The sequence below is a fragment of the Gigantopelta aegis genome, chromosome 7, assembly GCF_016097555.1.
Source record: "Gigantopelta aegis isolate Gae_Host chromosome 7, Gae_host_genome, whole genome shotgun sequence".
Taxonomy (NCBI): Eukaryota; Metazoa; Mollusca; class Gastropoda; order Neomphalida; family Peltospiridae; genus Gigantopelta; species Gigantopelta aegis.
Window position 1 is genome coordinate 30516822 of NC_054705.1, and position 24491 is coordinate 30541312.

The window sequence follows — 24491 nt, forward strand, 5'->3', positions numbered from 1 at the left end:
CTTTTTTATTTATAACTTGACCAACGTTTTTACAAAGTGCATATATATAAACTCCGCTAAAAAAAAAGAAAAAATACAAGCCCCACAAAAAAAAAAAAAAAACACAACATTTTACATTTGTTGTTTTCAATATGGCTTTCAATTTTTTTATTACGTCAAACCAAACTTGTTTTATTGAGAAAAAAAAATACTTACAATGGAGGCTGGTATAAGGCATAGTTACTTCCCTTTATTACAGAGCTGGGATGGGGAAATAACTGAAGGGAGGAAAATGCTGGTAGTTGTTTTAAGCTGTTTGTTCGACCCACCTGCTGAAGTTGTGATCCGGGAATATTCTGTTTTCTCAGTTCTGCTCGGATTTTCTGTTCTGCTTTCCCGGCGTCCACCATTGCCACTGAAGATAAAACATTGCTCAAACATGATATAATTATTGCAAATTCAATTCCGTAACACAAAAATTATCCAATTCATCTATTTATGGACCTATGTATCTGAATTAACCCATTAAATTGATCCATTTATTCATGAAAATATCAGTTAACAAATTTACCCTTCATCCATCCACACAAACTCACCACATCAACCCATTCTTCCATCTAAAACCATCCATTTGATCTGCCCATCCATGGTTTTAAATCTCAAAAACAAACATTTATCCATCCATCCATCCATCCATCCATCCATCCATCCATCCATCCATCCATCCTTCCATCCATCAATCGTTTCATCCATATTATAAATTAATGCAACATGTCAAAACAGAGAAATGATAACTTATTAATGATTCTTTTCACATTCATTACCTTAGTCTTAGCAGCTTTTCATTAGAGGAAATTAAAAAACAAAACAAAAACCATATTACAAATGAGTCACTATTTCCATGTTTGGATATTTAGAATCATTGACATGTACAGAAAAATTAACAAACACATAAAAGGGATAGAGAAGCACGATCATTTCCACTTACTCCTTAGTTCATTAATTAACTGTTCTTGTGTCTCGAACATGGATCTGTAAACCCGTATTGCACTCTGGATGTTGTCACGCTCTTTCGACAGAGCTGACATCTGGGACTGTTTTTTAGCATCTGAAATTGGTTATAAATATCCAAATGTACATAGGAATGGTAGAAGTAAACAAATGTATGGTAATAAAGATTTTCAAAAACATATCTGGTATTATTTTTCAAAATCTGAAATTTAGAAGTGAACAACTATGTAAATAGACATAATTTTTCATCCAGCCATGTTACCATCAAGAAGTTTCAAAAGAAAGAGTGAAATGCATAAAATGTGCTTGAAATAGCAATACCATGGGTCTATCATGTTGAAGACTGTTAACACTGTCACTGGTACATTTGACTTGAGTAGAACTACCGGGAAACATCAGCAACTAAAAACACTTTGAGAATACTCAACTCGCTAATCGGCAATACTGTTTATCTTGCATAAGTGAAGTGATGTTGGACAACATCAGTTCAGGAGGGCAATATAAAACGGTATTGCCTCATAGCTCGTTGGGCATTCTATTGAGAGAATACTCAACTTGCTAATCGGCAATACCGTTTATTTTGCATAAGTGAAGTGATGTTGGACAACATCAGTTCAGGAGGGCAATATAAAACAGTATTGCCTCATAGCTCGTTGGGCATTCTATTTATTACCCATTATCAATCATCATTCTATGGAAGATTTTTTTTAAGTCTGCAAGTTGAGAACAAGAGACAGTGTTGCTTCATAGCCGTGAGGGACAGGACGTTGCCCAGTGGTAAAGCACTCGCTTGATGCGCGGTCGGTTTGGGATCGATCCCCATCGGTAGGCCTATTGGATGGTGCATATAAAAGATCCCTTGCTGCTAATCGAAACAAGTAGTCCATGAAGTGGCAACAGCAGGTTTCCTCCCTCCATATCTGTGTAGTCCTTAACCATATGTTTGATGCCATATAACCGTAAATAAAATGTGTTGAGTGCATCGTTAAATAAAATATATCCTTCCTTTATAGCTGTGACATATATATATATATATATATATATACATCGCTGATGATGACTGCCACCATGAAAATTATTCTTACACTTAATACCGTTGTTTGCTGTTGCCTAACAGTTGTGATGTCAAAGCCAATAGAGATGTACTGATTATGACATCAGAACATATCTAGGAGAAAAAATGAGTTTTTGTCTTTACCTAGGGAAAGATAATTTTTCTTGCCCACGTCTCTTTACCCATATGGGTAATAATTTATTTCTATTTTATTTTAACCTCAGTTTCATGTTTATATCCAGTGGGTTCATGCCTGATGTCCGGTGCATACACATCAGCTTTCTTGTACATCCTTCTGTCCAGGACAGAGTAAATGGTTAGTTAGTATGTGCTTTCCTGTTTGTGGGAAAGTACATATACATATAAAAGATCCCTTGCTGCATTAGAAAAAATGTAGCAGTGTTCCTCTCTAAGACTATGTGTGAGAATTACCAAATGGTTGACATCCAACAGCCGATGATAAATTAATTAATGTGCTCTAGTGGTGTTGTTAAACAAAACAAACTTCTTCTTGTTAGTGGTTAGTGAGCGAGAAGTCAGTGTAGTGGGCTTACACCTCCATTCTGAGCCATCAAAACTCGCTCTGGGTGGTAGTCAGATTTGAACCCAGTACCTTCCACACTGGGTTTTTTTTTGTTTTGGGTTTTTTTTTTTGCTTCATTAAAACAATTTTTAAGAATTTAAAGAATTAAAGAAAAAATAAACAAAGTAAAGAAAGAAAGAACAAATGAAATAAATAATGAATTTGGAGATAGAAGTCCATACATCTTCTTCCAGCTAGTGGCATATCACAGGCCATGGTATGTGCTATCCTGTCAGTGGGATGGTGCATACAAAAGACCCTTTACTACTAATGCAACAATGTAGCGGGTTTCCTCTCTAAGACTATATGTCAAAATCACCAACTGCTAGATATCCAATAAATGATTATTAATAAATCAATGTGCTCTAGTGGTGTCGTTAAACCAAACATTAACTTTTTTAAGCTAGTACATTTTGTGCTGTAATAAATAAAATCTATAGTCTACTCCATCCTCATAAAAAATATATTTTTGTAAAATAATTTCAGTTTTGGTTGTCGTAAGAAGGAAATAACCAAAAAATACTATTTATGTGTGCAATTTAGAAAACAATCGGCTCAGAAATAAATAACTACTAGTAAATTCTATAGTATGAAAAAAGGCATTCCCTGTGGGATGTACTATAGAACAATACATTGCCATCAGTTATGTGTCTGTTTTAGGGTCAATACTACTATGATGATGGTGTTTTGCTGCTCCAACAATGGCATTGTCAGTAATTTAAAAAAAGCATGTATATTCCTCAACAGACAGGGCAGTTCTGCAAACCTAATATTGATTGCCTCCCCTGATACCAAGTGAACTACATTCATTATTGATAGCTCACTGATTGCAAATGAAATAGCTCTGATGCTACATTGTAAACCTCAGGTAAAAGTATTGATATCCGTGTAATTAATAACACGATTACTGATACAAGGAAATGTTTTATTTAACAATGCACTCAACACATTTTATTTATGGTTATATGGGGTCAGACATATGGCTAAGGACTACAAAGATATTGAGAGAGGAAACCCGCTGTCGCCACTTCATGGGCTACTCTTTTCATTTAGCAGCAAGGGATCTTTTATATGCACCATCCCACAGACAGGGTAGTACATAGCACGACTTTTGATATATCAGTCGTGGTGCACTGGCTGGAACAAGAAATAGCCCAATGGTTACACCGACAGGGATCGATGGCGAGCGCTTTACCATTGGGCTACATACCGCCCCCCATAGGTAAAAGTATTGATCTCTGTGTAATTAGTGACACAGTTACTGATATAAAAGATTACTTAAACACAGACTTTGTCACATTCCATAACAGCAAATTTTCACTGAAACTTTTGTTCAGAAAACCATAGCAGAAGAGATGGTCTAGGATCGATCTCTGTTGGTCAACTCCAGGGTTCGAAGCGGTCTGTGGCCAGGTCGCCAAATGCAACCAATGTCCTGTTTGGGCGACTTAAATATTTTTTAAATAATGTCATTAGTCATCTTCTTTAGAGCTATAACCTATGAGCCGCTCTTAATATTTGTATTCCATACAACAGAATTTAAGATGCTTGGAATAACGTTTACAGTAAATTTACAATTAACTGTTAAAGCGAATTACCCCACAAAAATTAATGAAAATAAACTATTGATAAAACTATGGTCAATAAGGAAGTTAACTATCTTAGGAAGATTAACCGTATTAAAAACACTAATAATACCTAAAATTACATATTTACTAACTTCACTACCAAACCCATCCAAAAAAGAAGTTGACAATTTGAATAGATTATTTCATAAATTCATTTGGCAAAATAAACCCGATAAAATAAAACGAGTCTTATTAGCTCAAGAATTCAAAGATGGTGGATTACAAATGTTAAATATATATAATTTCATGATGGCTTTAAAAGCTTCATGGCTTAGGAGACTATTTTTAGGTAACCCAAAATGGATTAAACTGTTTGAATCTACTACTAACTTATCCAATAGAGACCTTGTAATAAATGGAGATTATTATTTGAATATAAAAAGAAAGAAATTAACAAACATGTTTTGGAAAGATGTCTTATACAGTTGGGAGTTAATTCAACAAAAACAAATTTTGGAAAAAATAGAAGACATTTTAAGCTCAAATATTTGGTACAACAGCAATAAAACAATAAATACAAAACCATTCTGTTATAAAAATTATTTAGAAAAGGGAATAATATTTATAAACGATCTTCTTGATGACGATGGAAATTTCTTTATATTTGAGAAATTAAAAAATATATAACGTAAATTCACACTTTTTAGAATATTCATCGCTTATAAACAGCATTAAGGCATTTATAAATAAAGCAGACAACGTTAGAAATGGCCACTTTACATTGCTAACTAACCATGGAAACGACTCTTCAGTCAAGAAATTAATTTGATGGAAGATAATAGAAATAATTATCAAGCGAGCACTTGACGTGAATTTTGACATTATTACTTATCACTATAATTACCTACTATAACTTTTCTTTTTAACATTCTTTTTTTCTAAACTTATATATTTATTTTATGTCTCCATTACATCAACCAGGCTATTTAAATATATTTCTATTAACTCGCCATTTATAATACTACTATCTACATGTACATATGCATTAATATTAAATATATCACCATCTATGTTATTTGTATAAGTATTACTATTACTATAATCAGCATACTACCAGTATTTTGCATGTATAATTTAATTCATATTCTGTGAGGCGATGAATCAGGGCACCCCAACCCTGGCATCGTCAAAATGAGCTGGGGACAATTAAAAAAAAATAATAAAAAAAAAATAGTAATAATAATATTTGTATTCCATTAAAATCTTGCTCGTGGTTTGCTTACCATAATTTGCCAACAAGCATTATTATTTTTTGGGCGACCATATTTTTGGGTGAGTTTCGAATCCTGCATCTCATTGGGCTATTTCTCATTCCAGCCAGTGCACCACAACTGGTATATCAAAGGCCATGGTATGTGCTCTCCTGTCTGTGAGATTGTGCATATAAAAGATCGCTTGTTATTAATGGAAAAAGGTAGCAGGTTTTCTCTCTAAGACTATATGTCAAAATTACCAAATGTTTGATATCCAATAGCTGATGATTAATTCATCAATGTTCTCTAGTGGTGTCATTAAACAAAACAAACAAATGTTTTTTACAATTAAAAGTATTGTTTTATCATTTATTTTTGTGCTAGTATCCTACTAGGGTTCATGTCCTATTGGCACTCATATTCTCCTAAGGTTCAAGCACACAGATCCAGGCACATAGCTCAAAATGTCTGCGATGTTCAACGGCAGAGGATCAAATCTAACATACATGAGGGCTATCAGCTGAGCAAAGGAAAGAAGGAAATGTTTTAGTTAACGACGCACTCAACACATTTTATTTACGGTTATATGGCATCAGACATATGGTTAAGGACCACACAGATATTGTGAGAGGAAACCCGCTGTCACCACTTCATGGGCTACACTTTTCGATTAGCAGCAAGGGATCTTGTATATGCACCATCCCACAGACAGGATAGCACATACCACAGCCTTTGATATACCAGTCGTGGAGCACTGGCTGGAACAAGAAATAGCCCAATGGGCCCACCAATGGGGAATCGATCCCACACCGACCGTGCATCAGATGAGCGCTCTACCACTGGGCTACATCCCGGCCTCCTTTAAAAGAGATAGCCCAATGGGCCCACCAATGGGAATCCATTCCACACCAACCGCACGTTTAGGTGAGGGGTTTATCTCTGGGCTATGTCCCGCCCTATAACGTTCAAATGAGCCCCTGACTAAACCCAAGTGAATGGAAGGATGGAAGGAAGGAAATTATTTATTTAACAACGCACTCAACACATTTTATTTACGGTTATATGGCATCAGACATATGGTTAAGGACCACACAGATATTGTGAGAGGAAACCCACTGTCGCCACTTCATGGCCTTCTCTTTCCAATTAGCAGCAAGGGATCTTTTATATGCACCATCCCACAGACAGGATAGCACATACCACAGCCTTTGATATACCAGTCGTGGAGCACTGGCTGGAACAAGAAATAGCCCAATGGGCCCACCAATGGGGAATCGATCCCACACCGACCGTGCATCAGATGAGCGCTCTACCACTGGGCTACATCCCGGCCTCCTTTAAAAGAGATAGCCCAATGGGCCCACCAATCGGAATCCATTCCACACCAACCGCACATTACAAATGTAGGTGAGGGGTTTATCTCTGGGTTACGTCCCGCCCTATAAGGTTCAAATGAGCCCCTGACTGAACCCAAGTGAATGGAAGGAAGGAAGGAAGGAAGGAAGGAAGGAAGGAAGCAAGGAAATTATTTATTTAACGACGCACTCAACACATTTAACTACAGTTATATGATGTCAGACATATGGTTACGGACCACACAGATATCAAGAGAGGAAACCAATGTCGCCATTTCATGGGCTACTCTTTCCGATTAGCAGCAAGGGATCTTTTATATGCACCATCCCACAGACAGGATAGCACATACCAAGGCCTTTGATATACCAGTCGTGGTGCACTGGCTTGAGCGAGAAATAGCCCATGGGCCCACCGACGGGGATCGATCCCATACCGATCGCACATCAAGCAAGCGCTCTACCACTGGGCTACGTCCCACCCCTCCAAGTGAATGAGACTGTTTGATCCATTGTGATGTAAAGTGTGGGGGAACAGACAGCCCACATAACAGTAAGACAGGTAAGACAATGCTGGTAGTACGATACCAAATAACTTCCGGCTGGGTCAAAGTTCGAGGTGCACCGAACTTTTGATAGAGAAGTGAACACCACAAGTCCTGTGATTGGTTAAAAATGTGAGTGTGTTGGTTGTAAAAAATAATAGTTTCATCTGGGTAAAATAAATGTGCAATTTTATTTCATCTAGTACCAATGTGTCAAGTAGCCTTGTGCTTGAAACATGTATGGGGTACCTGTAAAAAAAAGTACTCAAATTTTGTGCGAAACTAGGGTAGTCATAGACGCTACCCGTTATCTCAGAAACGAGCAGCGTGACCCCCATTTTTTTCTGATTCACTTTAAGCGCAAGGGGTGGTAGTATTTATATCCGTGGCGTTTATGTCGGTTGATACGTTGCAGGTAGGAGTTTTAGCCGTATATGTTACTATTGTCGTCTATGGGATTTGATTTGGTAGTGTACACCCTATAGCACATATTCAGTGCATAATAAAAAATATTATGATTTTGTCATTTTATTTAATTAAACTATACTGGTTGATTAATTAGCCATCACTCGATCATGCAAGTTCACAATGACCTTGACCTTGACAATAATCTCTGTACATGGCTCTGAATGGAGTTTGAATCAAAGTTGGCACTGAAGAAAAGTTGGTTTTGGCCTATAATTCATACTGTAAAGATTTCAATAATTTCTTTTTACATGGTATTTGACTTGCCATATACAACTGCTCTTAAATATGGTATTATATATAGGCAACCTGAACTAAGATTTTAATAGCAATTTATTTTTATATTAAAAATAGCATGTGCCAATAGTGGGTTAATGTCTTTAGTTTCCATTAACATTGTTAATTTTTTATGTATGAAATTCTGAAAACTCAAATTTGTAAAGAAGTTGATTTTTATTGTCATTTTGACATATTTATAGGGTGCTAAGTTATATTTTAGACAAATTTGTAGTTTTATGCAAAATTTAAAGTAAATTTGAAGAAAAACTTTACCAAAAACATAATTAAATTTGTTGTCACTATTGTGCCTTCTGTTCTTATTTGTACATAACAATAAGGTTGTTAAACATATACTTAGATCTCCAGATCATTTTTGTTTCTTAATAATCACTTAGTTAGCTCTCATGAAAAGCATTTTGAGTTTATACTAGATTCAGAACCAATTTTTTCAGATTTGATTATCTGCCTTGGATTAAGTTGATAATTTATTTTATTGTTAAAGCTGTATTACCTAATGTTACTAGCTAAATAAAATGCTGGATTACAGATTGTAGGAATACATCTAATGTACATATTGTATTCATCCGGATTAGAAAATAATGCAAGAAAATAGATGTTCGGGTAATTTTGTCATTTAAAAATAGTTTTTTTCAGTAATTAATAAAAAATAAATGTGTTAAAGCTGCATGATTATTCCAGATATCACAACTATTAAAACCTCCAACTACAGTAGGCTATAAATAAAATATAGTCAGGAATATTGGTGGCTGCCATTGGTTTTGATAGTTCATTATGAAAATCAGCATGGCCGATGGATTTGAAATTCCTACACCTGGTAACTTGAAGACACCCACACCCAGCATACAGGATTTCCCCCCAACACTAATGTTCAGGACATTAAGTCATTACTTCATACAGGTACAGTCATGTTTGTGTTTCCTTCCTCAGACAGTGTATTTTTTTAATACTGATATTTCTTTGATGTGCCTGTTAAGGTCTTCATAATCTAGGGGTCAATCAAATGCATGTGTTTTAATGGAATTCTTTAAAGGGGTAGAGGTACTCTGACTATCTTTGTTGTCTCTACATATATACCTGAGTACACACACCCAACTGAAAGTAAATATCTTCAGGAGTTTTATTTTAAAACATTTTGTTGTTTAATATGACATATTGCATTTGTACAAAACTATATGCAATATTATGCTTTTTGAGGGGTACATTATATTAGGTTGCACTGTAGAAACAACAGTTTCAGTGAGGTTGTCAGTTTATGTCAGAATACACCAGATCCTGGTTGTCATAAAGACACATAGCTGGACACTTTTTGAAAAATGTATGTTATCAGTATAGGTAGTACGATACCAAATAACTTCCGGCTGGGTCAAAGTTCGAGGTGCACCGAACTTTTGATAGAGAAGTGAACACCACAAGTCCTGTGATTGGTTATAAATGTGAGTGTGTTGGTTGTAAAAAATAATAGTTTCATCTGGGTAAAATAAATGTGCAATTTTATTTCATCTAGTACCAATGTGTCAAGTAGCCTTGTGCTTGAAACATGTATGGGGTACCTGTAAAAAAAAGTACTCAAATTTTGTGCGAAACTAGGGTAGTCATAGACGCTACCCGTTATCTCAGAAACGAGCAGCTTGACCCCCATTTTTTTCTGATTCACTTTAAGCGCAAGGGGTGGTAGTATTTATATCCGTGGCGTTTATGTCGGTTGATACGTTGCAGGTAGGAGTTTTAGCCGTATATGTTACTATTGTCGTCTATGGGATTTGATTTGGTAGTGTACACCCTATAATTGATTTTGGTTTTAATCAAGAGAAACATGCATTATTGATGGTGAGACTCACTGACTGACAACACAAGATGATGATGACCACCAGAGGTCACTGTAAACAGTAGATCCGATGGCAACAGATGCCATGGTGATGAAGAAGAGGTTACCAATAGAAGACACGAAGAATGAGCACCATTATTGAACCAAAGCAAACTTATTTTATAGGCATTTGTTTTTTTACAAATTAAGGTAAGGTTGGGGTTTTTTGTTTTGTTTGGGGTTTTTGTTTAATTGTTGTTTTTGGTTTTTTCGGTTTTTTGTTTTTTTTACTTTTCTACCCAACAATACACATATTTTTATTTTTTTGACATGGAAAGTATTAGTAATAGGGAGTTGAGTATTGTCAATTTGTATTGTAATAGTGTTTGTATTTCAGTTAATACATGTATGTGTGTGTGTGTTATGTGGTGTGTGTGTGTGTGTGTGTGTGTTATGTGGTGTGTGTGTGGTGTGTGTGTGGTGTGTGCATGTGTGTGTGCATGTGTGTGTGTGTGTGTGAGAGAGAGAGAGAGAGAGAGAGAGAGAGAGAGAGAGACAGAGACAGAGAGAGAGAGAGAGAGAGAGGGGAGAGAGGGAGAGAGAAAGAGAGAGAGTGAGAGAGAGTGAGAGAATGTGAATGTATCAAGTCTCTTAAGTTTTTGCATAATATAACATAACAACATCACAGATGGTGCAGAAATTTAACATCCAATAATTTCATTTGTTTTTGGAGATATTTTGGTATTCAGACATTCTTTCTACCAAATTCACCCACGAGAAACCAAGCTAACAAAATGAACGACAGACCACATTTTTCTCCAACCGAAAAACTCCAATTTTTTTTATTTACATTGTCTGGAATCATAAACGAAATGTGGAAATAAGAAATAAAATAATAACTTGTCAGAAAGTCTCCAGTCCACTATTATTTCCACTTTCAGGAGACTACAAATCTGACACCATGTTACGTGGACAGACAAACAACAAATCTCGGCCAAACAGCGTGCGCCTACGGGTCATTAACAACTCCAAAGGTCAGGTCGAACTTGACCTGTGTAAATGTCACCTGACCAGCGTGCCGCCGGAGGTCTTCCAGTTCACAGGTATCGAGGTTTTGAAACTGACCGACAATGAGATTGACGTTCTTCCGACGATGATTTCCTATCTCCGCCGGCTGCGGCGCCTGATCGCCGAGAAAAACCTGCTGACGTCGCTACCAGAAACGATTGTCAACTGTAAGCACATGACTGAACTCGACCTAACACATAACCGACTGCCCTCGTTACCGAGGAGCGTGGGGTCACTCAGGATGCTGCGTTCGTTAAAGGTAAGTTTGTCATTTGTGTGTCCCTTTCTTACGTGTCCTCCACACCTACCTAGTGTTCAGTGTCAATAAGCAAAAAGAGTTTGTTTTGTTTAACGACACCACTGGAGCACATTGATTAATTAATCCTTGGCTAATGCATGTCAAACATTTGGTAATTCTGACTCGTAGTCATCAAAGGAAAGCCGCTACATTTTCCTAATGCAGCAAAGGATCTTTTATATGCACTTTCAGCGTTCAGTATCAGGTAGTACTAAACCAAATAACTTCCGGCTGGGTCAAAGTTCGAGGTGCACCCAACTTTTGATAGAAAAGTGAACACCACAAGTCCTGTGATTGGTTATAAATGTGAGTGTGTTGGTTGTTAAATATAATAGTTCCATCTGGGTAAAAAAAAAAATGCAATTTTATTTCATCTAGTACCAATGTGTCAAGTAGCCTTGTGCTTGAAACATGTATGGGGTACCTGTAAAAAAAAAGTACTCGAATTTTGTGCGGAACTAGGGTAGTTATAGACGCTACCCATTGTCTCAGAAACAAGCAGCTTGACCCCCAATTTTTTCTGATTCACTTTAAGTGTGAGGGGTGGTAGTATTTATATCCGTGGCATTTATGTCGATTGATACGTTGCCGGTGGGAGTTTTAGCCACATATGTTACTATTGTTGTCTATGGGATTTGATTTGGTAGTACACACCCATCAGTGAGCAATGCTATTATCAGCAAATAATTTGACACATTCTTTATGTGGTCATTTGGTTAACACAAACAAAAAGTGTGGGGTTTTTTTTAATGACACCACTAGAGCCCATTGATTAATTAATCATTGGCTATTGCATTCAAACATTTGGTAATTCTGCCACATCATCAGAGGAAACCCGCTACATTTGTTTTTTAATGCAGCAAGGGATCTTTTATATGCACTTTCCCACAGAAAGGAAAGCACATACCACAATCTTTGACTAGTTGTGGTGCACTGGAGATGATGAGATTTTTATTTTTATTTAATGGATCCACTGAGGTGGTTCGATCCTGCGATGCAAGCACAAGCGAGCACTCAACCGACTGGGCTAAATCATGGCTCCTAGAATTTGTATAAAATTCAGTAGTCGTGGGATCAGTGATTTAAAAAATTTACTAGCCACAATTAAAAATTCTCTAGCCCTACTTTACTTTAAGTTAATACAATTTTACTAAATAATAGTAATAATCAGATATGTCACCTAAAGAGGGAGACAGAGCTTAAAAACACTAAGATTGGGGGGTTGGGGTGAGGTGAGGATGTTTATATTTACAAAATAGACTTAACTGCAACATTTGACCAAAAAATAATTCACTAGCCTTCTGGCATGACAATAGTAGTTATTTACTTGCCCAACATTGAATATCACTAGCCATGGGAGTAGGGCCCCCATAATCTAGAAACACTGTAATTTCCGCCCAACACAAACAAACAAACCAGTTTAGTGTGAATTTTCTGTCCCTTTAAGACTACCATCTGTTTCACTGTATTTCCTCCATCAGGTTGCACGACTGGTATATCAAAGGCTGTGGTATGTGTTATCCTGTCTGTGGGATGGTGCATATAAAAGATCCCTTGCTGTTAATGGAAAAGAATAGCCCATGAAGTGGCGACAGCGGGTTTCCTCTCTATATCCGTAACCACGTGTCTGACACCATATAACCGTAAATAAAATGTGTGAGTGTGTCATTAAATAAAACATTTCCTTCCTTCCATCAGGTTGGTAAGAACGACATAGAACAAATTCCTCACGAGATCGGCCAACTGTCAAGTCTGCGGCACTTGGACCTGCACCAGAACAAACTGTGGTACCTGCCCTTCTCCATCCAGAACCTCCGCAAGCTGCTCTACCTCAACCTCTCAAACAACCTCTTTGACCAGATCCCCGTGCCCATCAGCCGGCTTTCCTCACTGCACACACTCAACTTGTCACAGAATCGCCTCGTCAACCTCCCGCCCGGATTCGAAAACCTCGCCCACCTCCGCGAGCTGAACCTTGGAGAGAACAAGTTCACATCGCTCAACACAATCATCATCAAACTGCGGCACCTGAAATACCTCAACTTAGCCAGCAATCGTTTAGCCTTTATCCCGCAAGAGCTGGCCAAACTGCAGTGCATCAGAGTTCTGCATCTCCAAGGAAATCTTCTAGAGACGTTTCCCGACAGATTCGATAACCTCCAGTACCTCAACTTAGCCAAGAATCAAATCCAGAGTTTCTCCGTCGAAAAGATGAAAAATCTCGTCTGTCTGAATGCTGCCAATAACAGACTGGATGTTCTACCCCGTGGCATATTTGAACTGTCCCACTTAAAGTTTCTGCGACTGGAAAACAACCGGATTCATGACATACCAGAAGAAATTGGCCAACTAAAGAAGCTTCAGAATCTTGACGTCTCCAACAACTGTCTGATGTCGCTGCCAATGTCGGTTTACAAGCTGGAGAACCTTCAGTCATTCAACATCAAGGGGAACACCATCACCAACAAGCCCACCAGCCCACCACAAATGTTTGAGCAGAAGACCTTTGGACTTTTCCGAAAAAATAAAAATGGACTGTCTTCGTTTCTGAAATCAAACTCCATGCGTCCATCTAGGAACAGCACCGTCAGAAGCATGAAGTCCATCACCAGCACAAAATCAGCAAACGGTCAAGAGAAGCCTCACAAAGCTCGCAGTAACGTCACCAGTCCAAACGGTCAAGAGAAGCCTCACAAAGCTCGCAGTAACGTCACCAGTCCAAACGTTGCCCGAAGAGCTAGGAGAAGAAGTCTGTCCGGCATAGAATACCAGACTAAAGAGATCTGTGCCGAGTTTTCCTCCGAGGGAGGTTCTAGTGGGGGGTCTCTGCGGTCTCACAGAAGCGAGTCCCAGCTCCACAGACTGCCGACCGATGCTGATGATGATGCTGTGGTCAAGGGGACAACTCTACAGCGTATCACCGATTACAACCTCCTTGGAGTGTGTTCACAGCTTGAGTCCCTGCTCAGCAAGCAGCTGCTACACCCAGTGTTAACTCTTAACGGAAGCATAAGAAAACGGTAAGTTGGACATATAGGGCAAATTTTACGAAGCCTGTTGTCTTAAATGCAGGTGTTTAAGCATTGTAAATGTATGTAGTTACACGTGTGAAAACATAAATGCATGTAGGCTTTGTAAATTCGGCCAATAATGTTATGTAGACACAGGCAGTGGAAGTAGGGAAGAGAGAATGGAGCAGTGTTAGTACTCAATGGAAGCATAAGAAAACGGTAGTTTGGACAAATAATGTTTATGTAGACACAGGCAGTGGAAGTAGGGAAGAGAGAATGGAGCAGTGTTAGTACTCAATGGAAGCATAAGAAAACGGTACTTTGGACAAATAATGTTTATGTAGACACAGACAGTGGAAGTAGGGAAGAGAGAATGGAGCAGTGTTAGTACTCAATGGAAGCATAAGAAAACGGTAGGCTGGACAAATAATGTTTATGTAGACACAGGCAGTGGAAGTAGGGAAGAGAGAATGGAGCAGTGTTAGTACTCAATGGAAGCATAAGAAAACGGTAGGTTGGACAAATAATGTTTATGTAGACATAGGCACATAAGCAGAAGCATAAAAAAAAATCTAGTTGAAAAAATAAGGATGAATTTATGAAGCCGGTTTTTCTTAAATGCAGCTGTTTAAGCATTGTAAATATATACTCTTCAAAAGAAGAAACGCAAAACCACATTGTCGTAACATTTGGAGAATTGATTTAATTATTGAATGGTGAGTCCGATAATTACCAAATGTTGCAGGATTGTTCACAATTCACTCTAGTCCATTGTGAGTAAGTGATAGGACACACCACCAAGGTCAAGGTCATCTGGAGTCAATACCGGGTGTGGCCTCCGCGTGTGTTGACAACTGCCTGGCACCGCCTGCCCATTGAAGCAACCAGAGTACGGATGACTTCCCGGGGGATGGTGGCCCACTCGGCCTGCAAGGCTGCTGCCAGCTCGGGCAGGGTCTGGGGCTGTGGTTGTCGCTGTCGGAGGCGTCGGTCCAACTCGTCCCATAGATGCTCAATTGGGTTCAAATCCGGTGATATCGATGGCCAAGGAAGGACATTAATGTTGTTGTTCTGTAGGAAAGCCGTTGTGAGACGTGCTGTGTGAGGCCTGGCGTTGTCATGTTGGAACACTGCGTTGGCGTTGGCCATAACTGGAACGATGTGTGGCCGGAGGATCTGGTCAATGTAGCCCTGTGCATTCAGGTTGCCCTGCACGTGGACCAGGTCAGTTCTGCCAGTGTGTGAGATGGCTGCCCACACCATGACACTACCCCCGCCGAATCTGTCCACTTCCTGCACGCAGTTTGCCGCATAACGTTCACCACGACGCCTATACACGCGACATCTTCCATCATGACGTCGGAGCAGAAATCGGGACTCGTCACTGAACCACACCTGTCTCCATCGCAGTTGAGGCCATTGTCGATGAATCTGGCACCACTGCAGTCGGAGTCGACGGTGTTGTGGTGTTAAGATGACACCTCGAACTGGACGTCTGGCACGAATTCCTACCTCACATAGGCGGTTCCGTACGGTCTGGTCGGATATCCTGCGCAAACCTGGTATTGTTGCGGCTGTGGAGGTGGCAGTAGTCAATCGTTCCCGAAGGTGGCGTACCCGGATGTAGCGGTCCTGCCCGGGGGTAGTGACCCGTGGTCGACCGGATCTAGGGAGGTCACGTGTTGATCCATGTTGCTGGTAACGGTCCCACAGTCTGGAGATGGTGCTTGGGGACACATGGAATGCCCTGGCAACGGCCGTTCTGGATTCGCCTGCGTCTAGTCGGCCGATGGCATTGTTTCTCTGCGGTTCACTGAGACGTGGCATGTCCTGGATTGTCAACTGTCGGCCAGATACAGAGGCCAGGCAAGCGAACACCCTGCACTTTTATACTGTCGGTGTTCATGTTGCACGTGCAGACAACGCACGTGCAGTGGTGACATGGTTTGCACGTGGCTGCGTTTTTGCGAATATTCACATTTTGGAACTTTATTGTACAGTAGCTGCGTTTTATCGAATGTAACCGTGGGAATGTGTTTGGGACATGCAATGACCTTATATTCACAAAGCATGAACCGGTAGGAAACATAAAATCGGAGTTATAACCCATTTGTACCCTTTTGCGTTTCTTTTTTTGAAGAGTATATGTTGTTGCATATATGTAAGATTAAAACAGACTTTGTAAATTCAGCCCATAATGTTTATGTATAAGCAGGTGTTGGATGAATAGGAGGGAGGATGAGGCAAGGAGGAAATGGCCACCATCAACTCTTTAGATGCTATACTGGCTTCCTACCACAACTAAAAGGCACATTAATATAACTGGTCCCTCCAGTAACTCTTGCCGTCATCTTCGGATACCAATATGCACTGTACTCGATTCTTTAAGTTCAGAAATCCATCATATGCGACTTGAAATGGAAAAATTAATTATTAGACCTACCTTGTTTCAGGGCGGAATTCTTACGTTCCTCCTGGTATAGTGTTCTTACTTGCCTCAGTCTATTACATCCCCGTTGGACCCACTTCCTATTTCTCATTTAGCCAATGCTCTCACTTATGTACTATCCTTGTGGGATGGTGTACATAAAAGATTCCTTGCTGCTAATCGAAAAAATCCCTTGCTGCTAATCGAAAAGAGTAGCCCATGAAGTGGTGACAGCGGGTTTCCTCTCTCAATATTTGTGTGGTCCTTAACCATATGTCTGATGCCATATAACCGTAAATAAAATGTGTTGAATGTGTCATTAAAGAAAACATTTCCTTCCTTCCTTCCTTCCAGTACCTTGTTTCACCCCATTTAACTCCCTACTCCAATAATTTGCAGTTGGAATTCTCTTTGTATGGATTTTCACCTTTTATTGCCTCCTTTAGAATTCTTACTTCCTCCTTTAGAATTCTTACTTCCTCCTCCTTTAGAATTCTCACTTCCTCCTTTAGAATTCTTACTTCCTCCTCCTTTAGAATTCTTACTTCCTCCTTTAGAATTCACTTCTTCCTCCTTTAGAATTCTTACTTCCTCCTTTAGAATTCTTACTTCCTCCTTTAGAATTCTCACTTCCTCCTCCTTTAGAATTCTCACTTCCTCCTCCTTTAGAACTTCCTCCTTTAGAATTTCCTTTAGAATTCTCACTTCCTCCTTTAGAATTCTTACTTCCTCCTCCTTTAGAATTCTTACTTCCTCCTTTAGAATTCTTACTTCCTCCTCCTTTAGAATTCTTACTTCCTCCTTTAGAATTCTTACTTTCTCCTCCTTTAGAATTCTTATTTCCTCCTTTACAATTCTTACTTCCTCCTTTAGAATTCTTATAATTGTGCAGATTGTTCTGAAGCCAGTGAAGGTTTTGGGCTTTTTGTTTTGAAATGTGTGTCATCACCATGGTTACAGGTTCAGCACGAGAACGATAAAGAAGACGGTGGGCGGGGTGTGGCGCCTCAGCCCGGACAGCACGATGAAGGGCGGGAGTGGATCGTTCGGCATCGAGTACAGTCAGCCTGAGACGTTCACCATCACGGACCGAGGGGGGTCATTCGTGTCCACCTTCAACTCAAACATCACAGTGTCTGTACCTCCAAACTGTGTCGCCATGGTCGCACATGCAACACTGCAGGTATGTGATTAACTCAAACATCAGTGTCCATCCCACCAAACTGTGTTAACAAAACTACAGGTATGTAATTAACTCAAACATCACAGTGTCCGTCACACCAAACTGTATTAACAACACTGCAGGTATGTGATTAACTCAAACATCACAGTGTCCGTCCCACCAAACTGTGTTAACAACACTGCAGGTATGTGATTAACTCAAACATCACAGTGTCCGTCCCACCAAACTGTGTTAACAACACTGCAGGTATGTGATTAACTCAAACATCACAGTGTCCGTCCCACCAAACTGTGTTAACAAAACTGCAGGTATGTGATTAACTCAAACATCACAGTGTCCGTCCCACCAAACTGTGTTAACAACACTGCAGGTATGTGATTAACTCAAACATCACAGTGTCCGTCCCACCAAACTGTGTTAACAACACTGCAGGTATGTGATTAACTCAAACATCACAGTGTCCGTCCCACCAAACTGTGTTAACAACACTGCAGGTATGTGATTAACTCAAACATCACAGTGTCCGTCCCACCAAACTGTGTTAACAACACTGCAGGTATGTGATTAACTCAAACATCACAGTGTCCGTCCCACCAAACTGTGTTAACAACACTGCAGGTATGTGATTAACTCAAACATCACAGTGTCCGTCCCCCACCAAACTGTGATTAACTAACAAAACTGCATGCAGGTATGTGATTAACTCAAACATCACAGTGTCCATCCCACCAAACTGTGTTAACAACACTGCAGGTATGTGATTAACTCAAACATCACAGTGTCCGTCCCACCAAACTGTGTTAACAAGACTGCAGGTATGTGATTAACTCAAACATTACAGTGTCCGTCCCACCAAACTGTGTTGCCATGGTCGCACACACAACACTGCAGGTATGTGATTAACTCAAACATCACAGTGTCTGTCCCACCAAACTGTGTCGCCATGGTCACACACGCAACACTGCAGGTATGTGATTAACTCAAACATCACAGTGTCCATCCCACCAAACTCATCTTCATAAATCAAGGCTAATATTCGTTTCTTGTATTCAGCCTTGATACATGTCGTCAAGAAATTGTGCCACAAAATGCTTAAATTTCATTGGATGCAATGAGATCTGATTGCAACGAATCGCAACGCTCCTTATAGATTCCCTTGTTATTGTAAACAAAGATGGCAGCATCAGCGTCTGGCGGTTAATTTTTGATATTTATTTCAAGATTGTCACATGTTACCGATGCTGTGATTGGTCAGCGATGTCATCGTGTAAGGGACATAATCGGTGTTACAAATTTTCTTCCAATAGAGGGCGCTAGTAGTGGATATCAGTAATCTTGACTACATGTATCAAGGCTGAATACGAGGAACGAATATTAGCCTTGATTTATGAAGATGCACCAAACTGTGTTAACAACACTGCAAGTATGTGACTAACTCAAACATCAATCGTTCAATGTCTGTCCTATCAAACTGAATTAACATGCAGCACTGCAAACAGTGTTTCTCTCAGAAAGAAATTTTTGAGTATGACGGCACTATGGAATTGAATGAAACCACAGTCAACAACTGTCAATGGGTATGGGGGCCTCCCCAAGAAAGAAAATAGGTTAAGTTTAGGGTTAGAGTTAAGAAAATCATACAGTAATGATAAAGAGTCATTCATTTTTTCAAAAGGTTAACTTAAAAAAAAAAAAAAATCTGCAAAATATTACCCGTTTTACCCTCTGGCAGAAACCCTGGCAGGTATTATGAGCATTAACTCAACTAAGCACTCGCCTGAACTGCAGTGGGGAATAAAATTTTATTTCCCCCATGCTGACCAGTGATGGAACATTAACTGCAGTATATACTTTCCTATCTAATGGAATATGTATAAACAAAATCCCTTGGCTTGTAGAACAGCAGTCACGTTTAGTTTTTTTGTCGACCCATTGAGAAATAACCATGTTGGACACTAAACAGCCTTTGTTTAAAATGTGCTGAAGTGTTCTTAAGCACCCCTTTCTTTTACAATGAAATAGTTAAGACTATTAGAACCATTTTTTAATAACTGAAATCATACTTACTTAGATTTTATTGGTCATCCTGGTGTTTTTAAGCTCACATAATACATTTCTCATATTTTTAAAAACACACATGCATCTGACAACTAACAGCTATGGAGTCGAGTTTTAGTCTATTTTTAGAGGGTATTTCACCATTTCAAAGTCAAAGACTCATGTTTCACTCAATTGTAACTTTATCCAAATATGTTATAGGTTTGTACATGAACTACACTTAGTGTTAATTTTCATGGGCTGAAACTAGGGTCTGTCTCTTTAAGACAGTTACCAGTTAGTCTCTAAATATAGCACATGTCTCGTATATAACTGTAGATGCACATGGATTGAAAAAACAAAAACAACATACAGTTCATAACACAGTACACAACTAAATATCAATAGCTGGGTTTTTAAAGGTGCTACCTCAAAGTTACAAGGACCATATTTTCATCTTTCTACATTTGTTATAAATAATTACCTATTAATCAATCCCACAAATAATCTTCACATAAATAACTTGGGAATAATAGTATCATCACTAAAAACAACTTGAAATGAGCAGATTTTCATTTCTAACTTTCGAAATGAAATTGACTGTATTACTGTGAGGCCACCTCTGGTTTGTCAAATGATATGCACCTGTATAATATGCTGTTACTAACACATTGGTCAACTTTATGAACCCTGTTTTTCTTGTAAGCAGGTGTCTAAGCATTGTAAATGTATGCATTTACACGCATTTAAGACAAAAACAAGCATTGTAAATGAGGCCATCTATGTTTTAACATATGTCTGGTATATTACTAAACAAATTCTTTTTTCAGATAATGAAAGTTCAACCAGCCGTTTTAAGCAAACTGCGAGAAGTGAACCGGGAGACGGACAATCTGATTGCCATCGGACCAATCATCTTTCTTCGATTACTTGAGTCGCAGCTCAGTTTTAACACCTCGGTGATGATCACGATCCCGTCGCCAGTGGAGACCAAGCGAGGACACCTGATGCTCATTTCCATCAGGGAAGACAACTCTTGTGTACCGTGCTCCAGTGGGGTCAAAATGGCTAAGAATACTGTGACATTCAACACGTGGAATTTCACAGGGTAATTACAACGGGGGAATATGGAATGGGCATATTATGTTTACAGGCTCCAGCTTACAGGTTCCAACTTTTATAGGGGAAGGGGGGGGGCGGCCGAGTTTTGTCAAATTAAACGTAAATGTCTGAATCTGGATAATTTATTCACATCAGTATTACTACCAAACATCTATATAGGTTTGCATTTTTAGATGAAAGAAAGAAATGTTTTATTTAAAGGATTTGTGAACAGCGTCTAAATATTGTAACTGTGTAAATATATGATGCCAAATATGACTAAAAAAATAATTTACAAAATATATAAAAATTATTTCACTACTTAAAAGCAGTACAATTCGTAATTCTGACATCGTTGGGAAATATGCATATTTTACCGGCAAAGATCGGCAATTTCCGTGATGACGTCAGAGACGCTGTCCAACCGTGAACCGCTATTCAGTAGCCTATTGTTTGCCATTACAAAAGCGTGCTTTCTTCGAACAACACTGAGTTAAATTACGGAATTATCCTTTATAATATGGTTTATTGTGTGGCATGGGGATGTCAAAACCAATCAAAAAAGGGATCAGGAATCAGCTTTTTTAGGTTTCCGCCGGAAGGTGATTCTAGAAGGAACATTTGGATCCATCGGTGTCAGAGAGGTGAGAAGGGATGGACACCAAAATGTACAAGTCAGTTGTGTTCGGCACATTTCGAAAAGGATGCTTTCGCTCGGGACCCGGTTGAAATGGCTAAGATGGGATACAGCAATGCAAGAATCTCGTTAAAAGGCACTGCTGTCCCGACTGTATTTACCAACAGGGAGTTTGTTGAAAATTCGGTAGAGATGCCGATTCGCCGCCCTAGGTCCGCTTTTCAGAAAAGACGCAATGCCGAGGTAAAACATTCATTAGGCCCTAGCCAAATGACTTCCACCAAATAGTTTTACAACCAGCAAACGTATTTATATTATATATATATATATATATATATATGGGTACTTGTTTTTTGGCTAAAAACCCTCCCCTAAAATAAAACAAATAAAATCCCCATGTCCAAATAGCACGATCCTGTACCGTAAAACATATCGCCATACATTGTATTTTCGCAAAATGCATTCTAAGCGAAAATTTCTGACATCCCATTACAAGATTGTGGAAAAACAGTACATTTCTTTTTTTTATAGAAATACGATAATTTACTGCAACAAAATATACATGACATACATGGCCTTGTAGAAATAAGTAGTTAATAAGAACGTCATTAAAAAAATAATAATAATAATTTCTACCAGTTTATGTTTCCAACACGGTTTTCCATAATGTCGTTGGTTTCGTGCTCGCTATCACTTTCATCTTCGCTCTCAACAGCTCGTTCGTGGGCCAAAGGCTCGAACTGGTACGGCTGTATGTCCAGGTAAAAGTTTTCTTCCCACCGTTTTGCCATTCAGAAATAATCGCGGAAATTAAAGTGAAACTAACACACGCGTACGAACTGGCTTCTCACTTCCTCTGGCTGGCAGTAGCGTCTCTGACGTCAGCAGACCACGTGACAGACCAGCTCATTAAAAGTCGGGAAGGATTTGGTACTGCCTTATTATTTTGTTGTTTTAAGCTATTTACACTAAATTAAGAGTTAAAAAAAAAAAAAAAATTGTTTTTAGACTTATAGTATGGCAATGCAGAACAAAATGACAACGTTTTGTGGTCTGTTCACAAATCCTTTAAGGACGCACTCAACACATTTTATTTATGGTTATATGACGTCAGACATATGGTTAAGGACCACACAGATATTGAGAAAGAAACCCGCTGTTACCACTTCATGGGCTACTCTTTTCAATTAGCAGCAAGGGATCTTTTATATCATCATCCCACAGACAGGGGCATTTTTAGATGAATTACAACTAATATTGTGAGTAGAATGATGAAAATACATGGTGAAAATTATTCAGGCCAGCTCATTTTGCCTCAATGACTTTTTGCACGAATTAAAAGATTTGCTTCATTTCCTATGCTCATGGAAAGGTGTAGTTACCACCCCTGTTGATTCCCCATCTAAATCCTTTTATTTTTAATTAATTAGGATTTATGACAGTAGTCTAAATCTGTTAAATTACAACATCACTGTTCCTCCCTTGAATACTAACAAAACTCGAGATGTCTGTCAAAACACTGGAATTTCAGCCGAAGGAAAGAAATGTTTTATTTAACGACGCACTCAACACATTTTATTTACAGATATATATGGCGTCGGATATATGGTTAAGGACCACACAGATATTGAGAGAGGAAACCTGCTGTCGCCATTTCATGGGCTACTCTTTCCAATTGGCTGCAAGGGATCTTTTATATGCACCATCCCACAGACAGGATAGTACATACCACAGCCTTTGTTACACCAGTTGTGGAGCACTGGCTGGAATGAGAAATAGCCCAATGGGCCCACCGACGGGGATCAATCCTAGACTGACGATGCAACAGGCGAGCGCTGTACAACTGAGCTATGTCCCGCCCAGCTGATTTATTTTTCTTGTTGTTTATTTACAGATGAAAAGGTTTTTGCCCAGCTCTTTCAAATGAAATTTCTTTTTAACTAGCACCTGATTTTCAGACCACAGTTCATCCATTTTAAGTTACTGCTACATGTATCTAATGATCCAGTCTATCCATATACATATAACAGGTACTATTGTTAAAAACAGTTTTTAAAAAATATAAAATATTTCAGTAAAACTATCCTCTTAGTTCTACATTCAATATACATTTGGAGATGTGGTTTAAAATATATTTCTATTTGTGTTTCAGGAAGGTTGCCGTGGTGACCAAGGCGAAATGTAAATACAAAGCCTGCAAGTCCATGGAGCAGCTGTTACACAGTCTGGGAGTGACTTTCAAACAGGTGTAACATTCAAAGGAGACAACCCACCAATGACAAACCATCATGCTTTTTTTATTTACGTCCACGTGTTTAAAAATCCTGGTTTCTGAATGAATTGTTTTCGCAAAGTACATGAATAGAGGCCATGTTGGCCTTCAAACCAAAACAAAATTCTGCTTGTGTTTAAAAACAATTTTAAAAAATACTTCGAGAATATAATGGACTCCATTTATAATGGATTCAAGGGATACTGATGAAATGTGTTGGTATATACAGAATGCCAGATTAGACAGAGGTCAAATAAGCTATTGTCACTGAACAGGACTCTGTGATAATACCAGTTTAAACAGAAAACTGGATTAAACATGTCTCTGTACAGTAAAACCTGCTTAAACCGGACCCTGAACAAACCGGAATCCTGTCAAAACAGGCCACGTTTCACAGCCCTGAATTTTCTAAATTCTAAAATATGACCCTTAAAAGACAACATCATGTTTAAATCGTATAAATGTTAGGTCCCTGGCGTGACCTGGTTTACTATAAATGAAAGGAATGTTTTGTTTAACGACGCACTCAACACATTTTATTT

At 38.8% G+C, this 24491-nt stretch overlaps 1 protein-coding gene across 1 annotated transcript in view; it reads right to left on the reverse strand.

Moving 5' to 3' along the window:
• Positions 1–24491, reverse strand: part of LOC121376921 (structural maintenance of chromosomes flexible hinge domain-containing protein 1-like) — a 92687-nt gene that overhangs the window by 18835 nt on the left and 49361 nt on the right. The window contains exons 27-28 of the mRNA XM_041504725.1: positions 968–1087; positions 309–394 (exon numbers count right to left, since the gene is read on the reverse strand). Coding sequence (XP_041360659.1) covers positions 309–394; positions 968–1087 — 206 coding nt within the window. The remainder of the gene's footprint in view (positions 1–308; positions 395–967; positions 1088–24491) is intronic.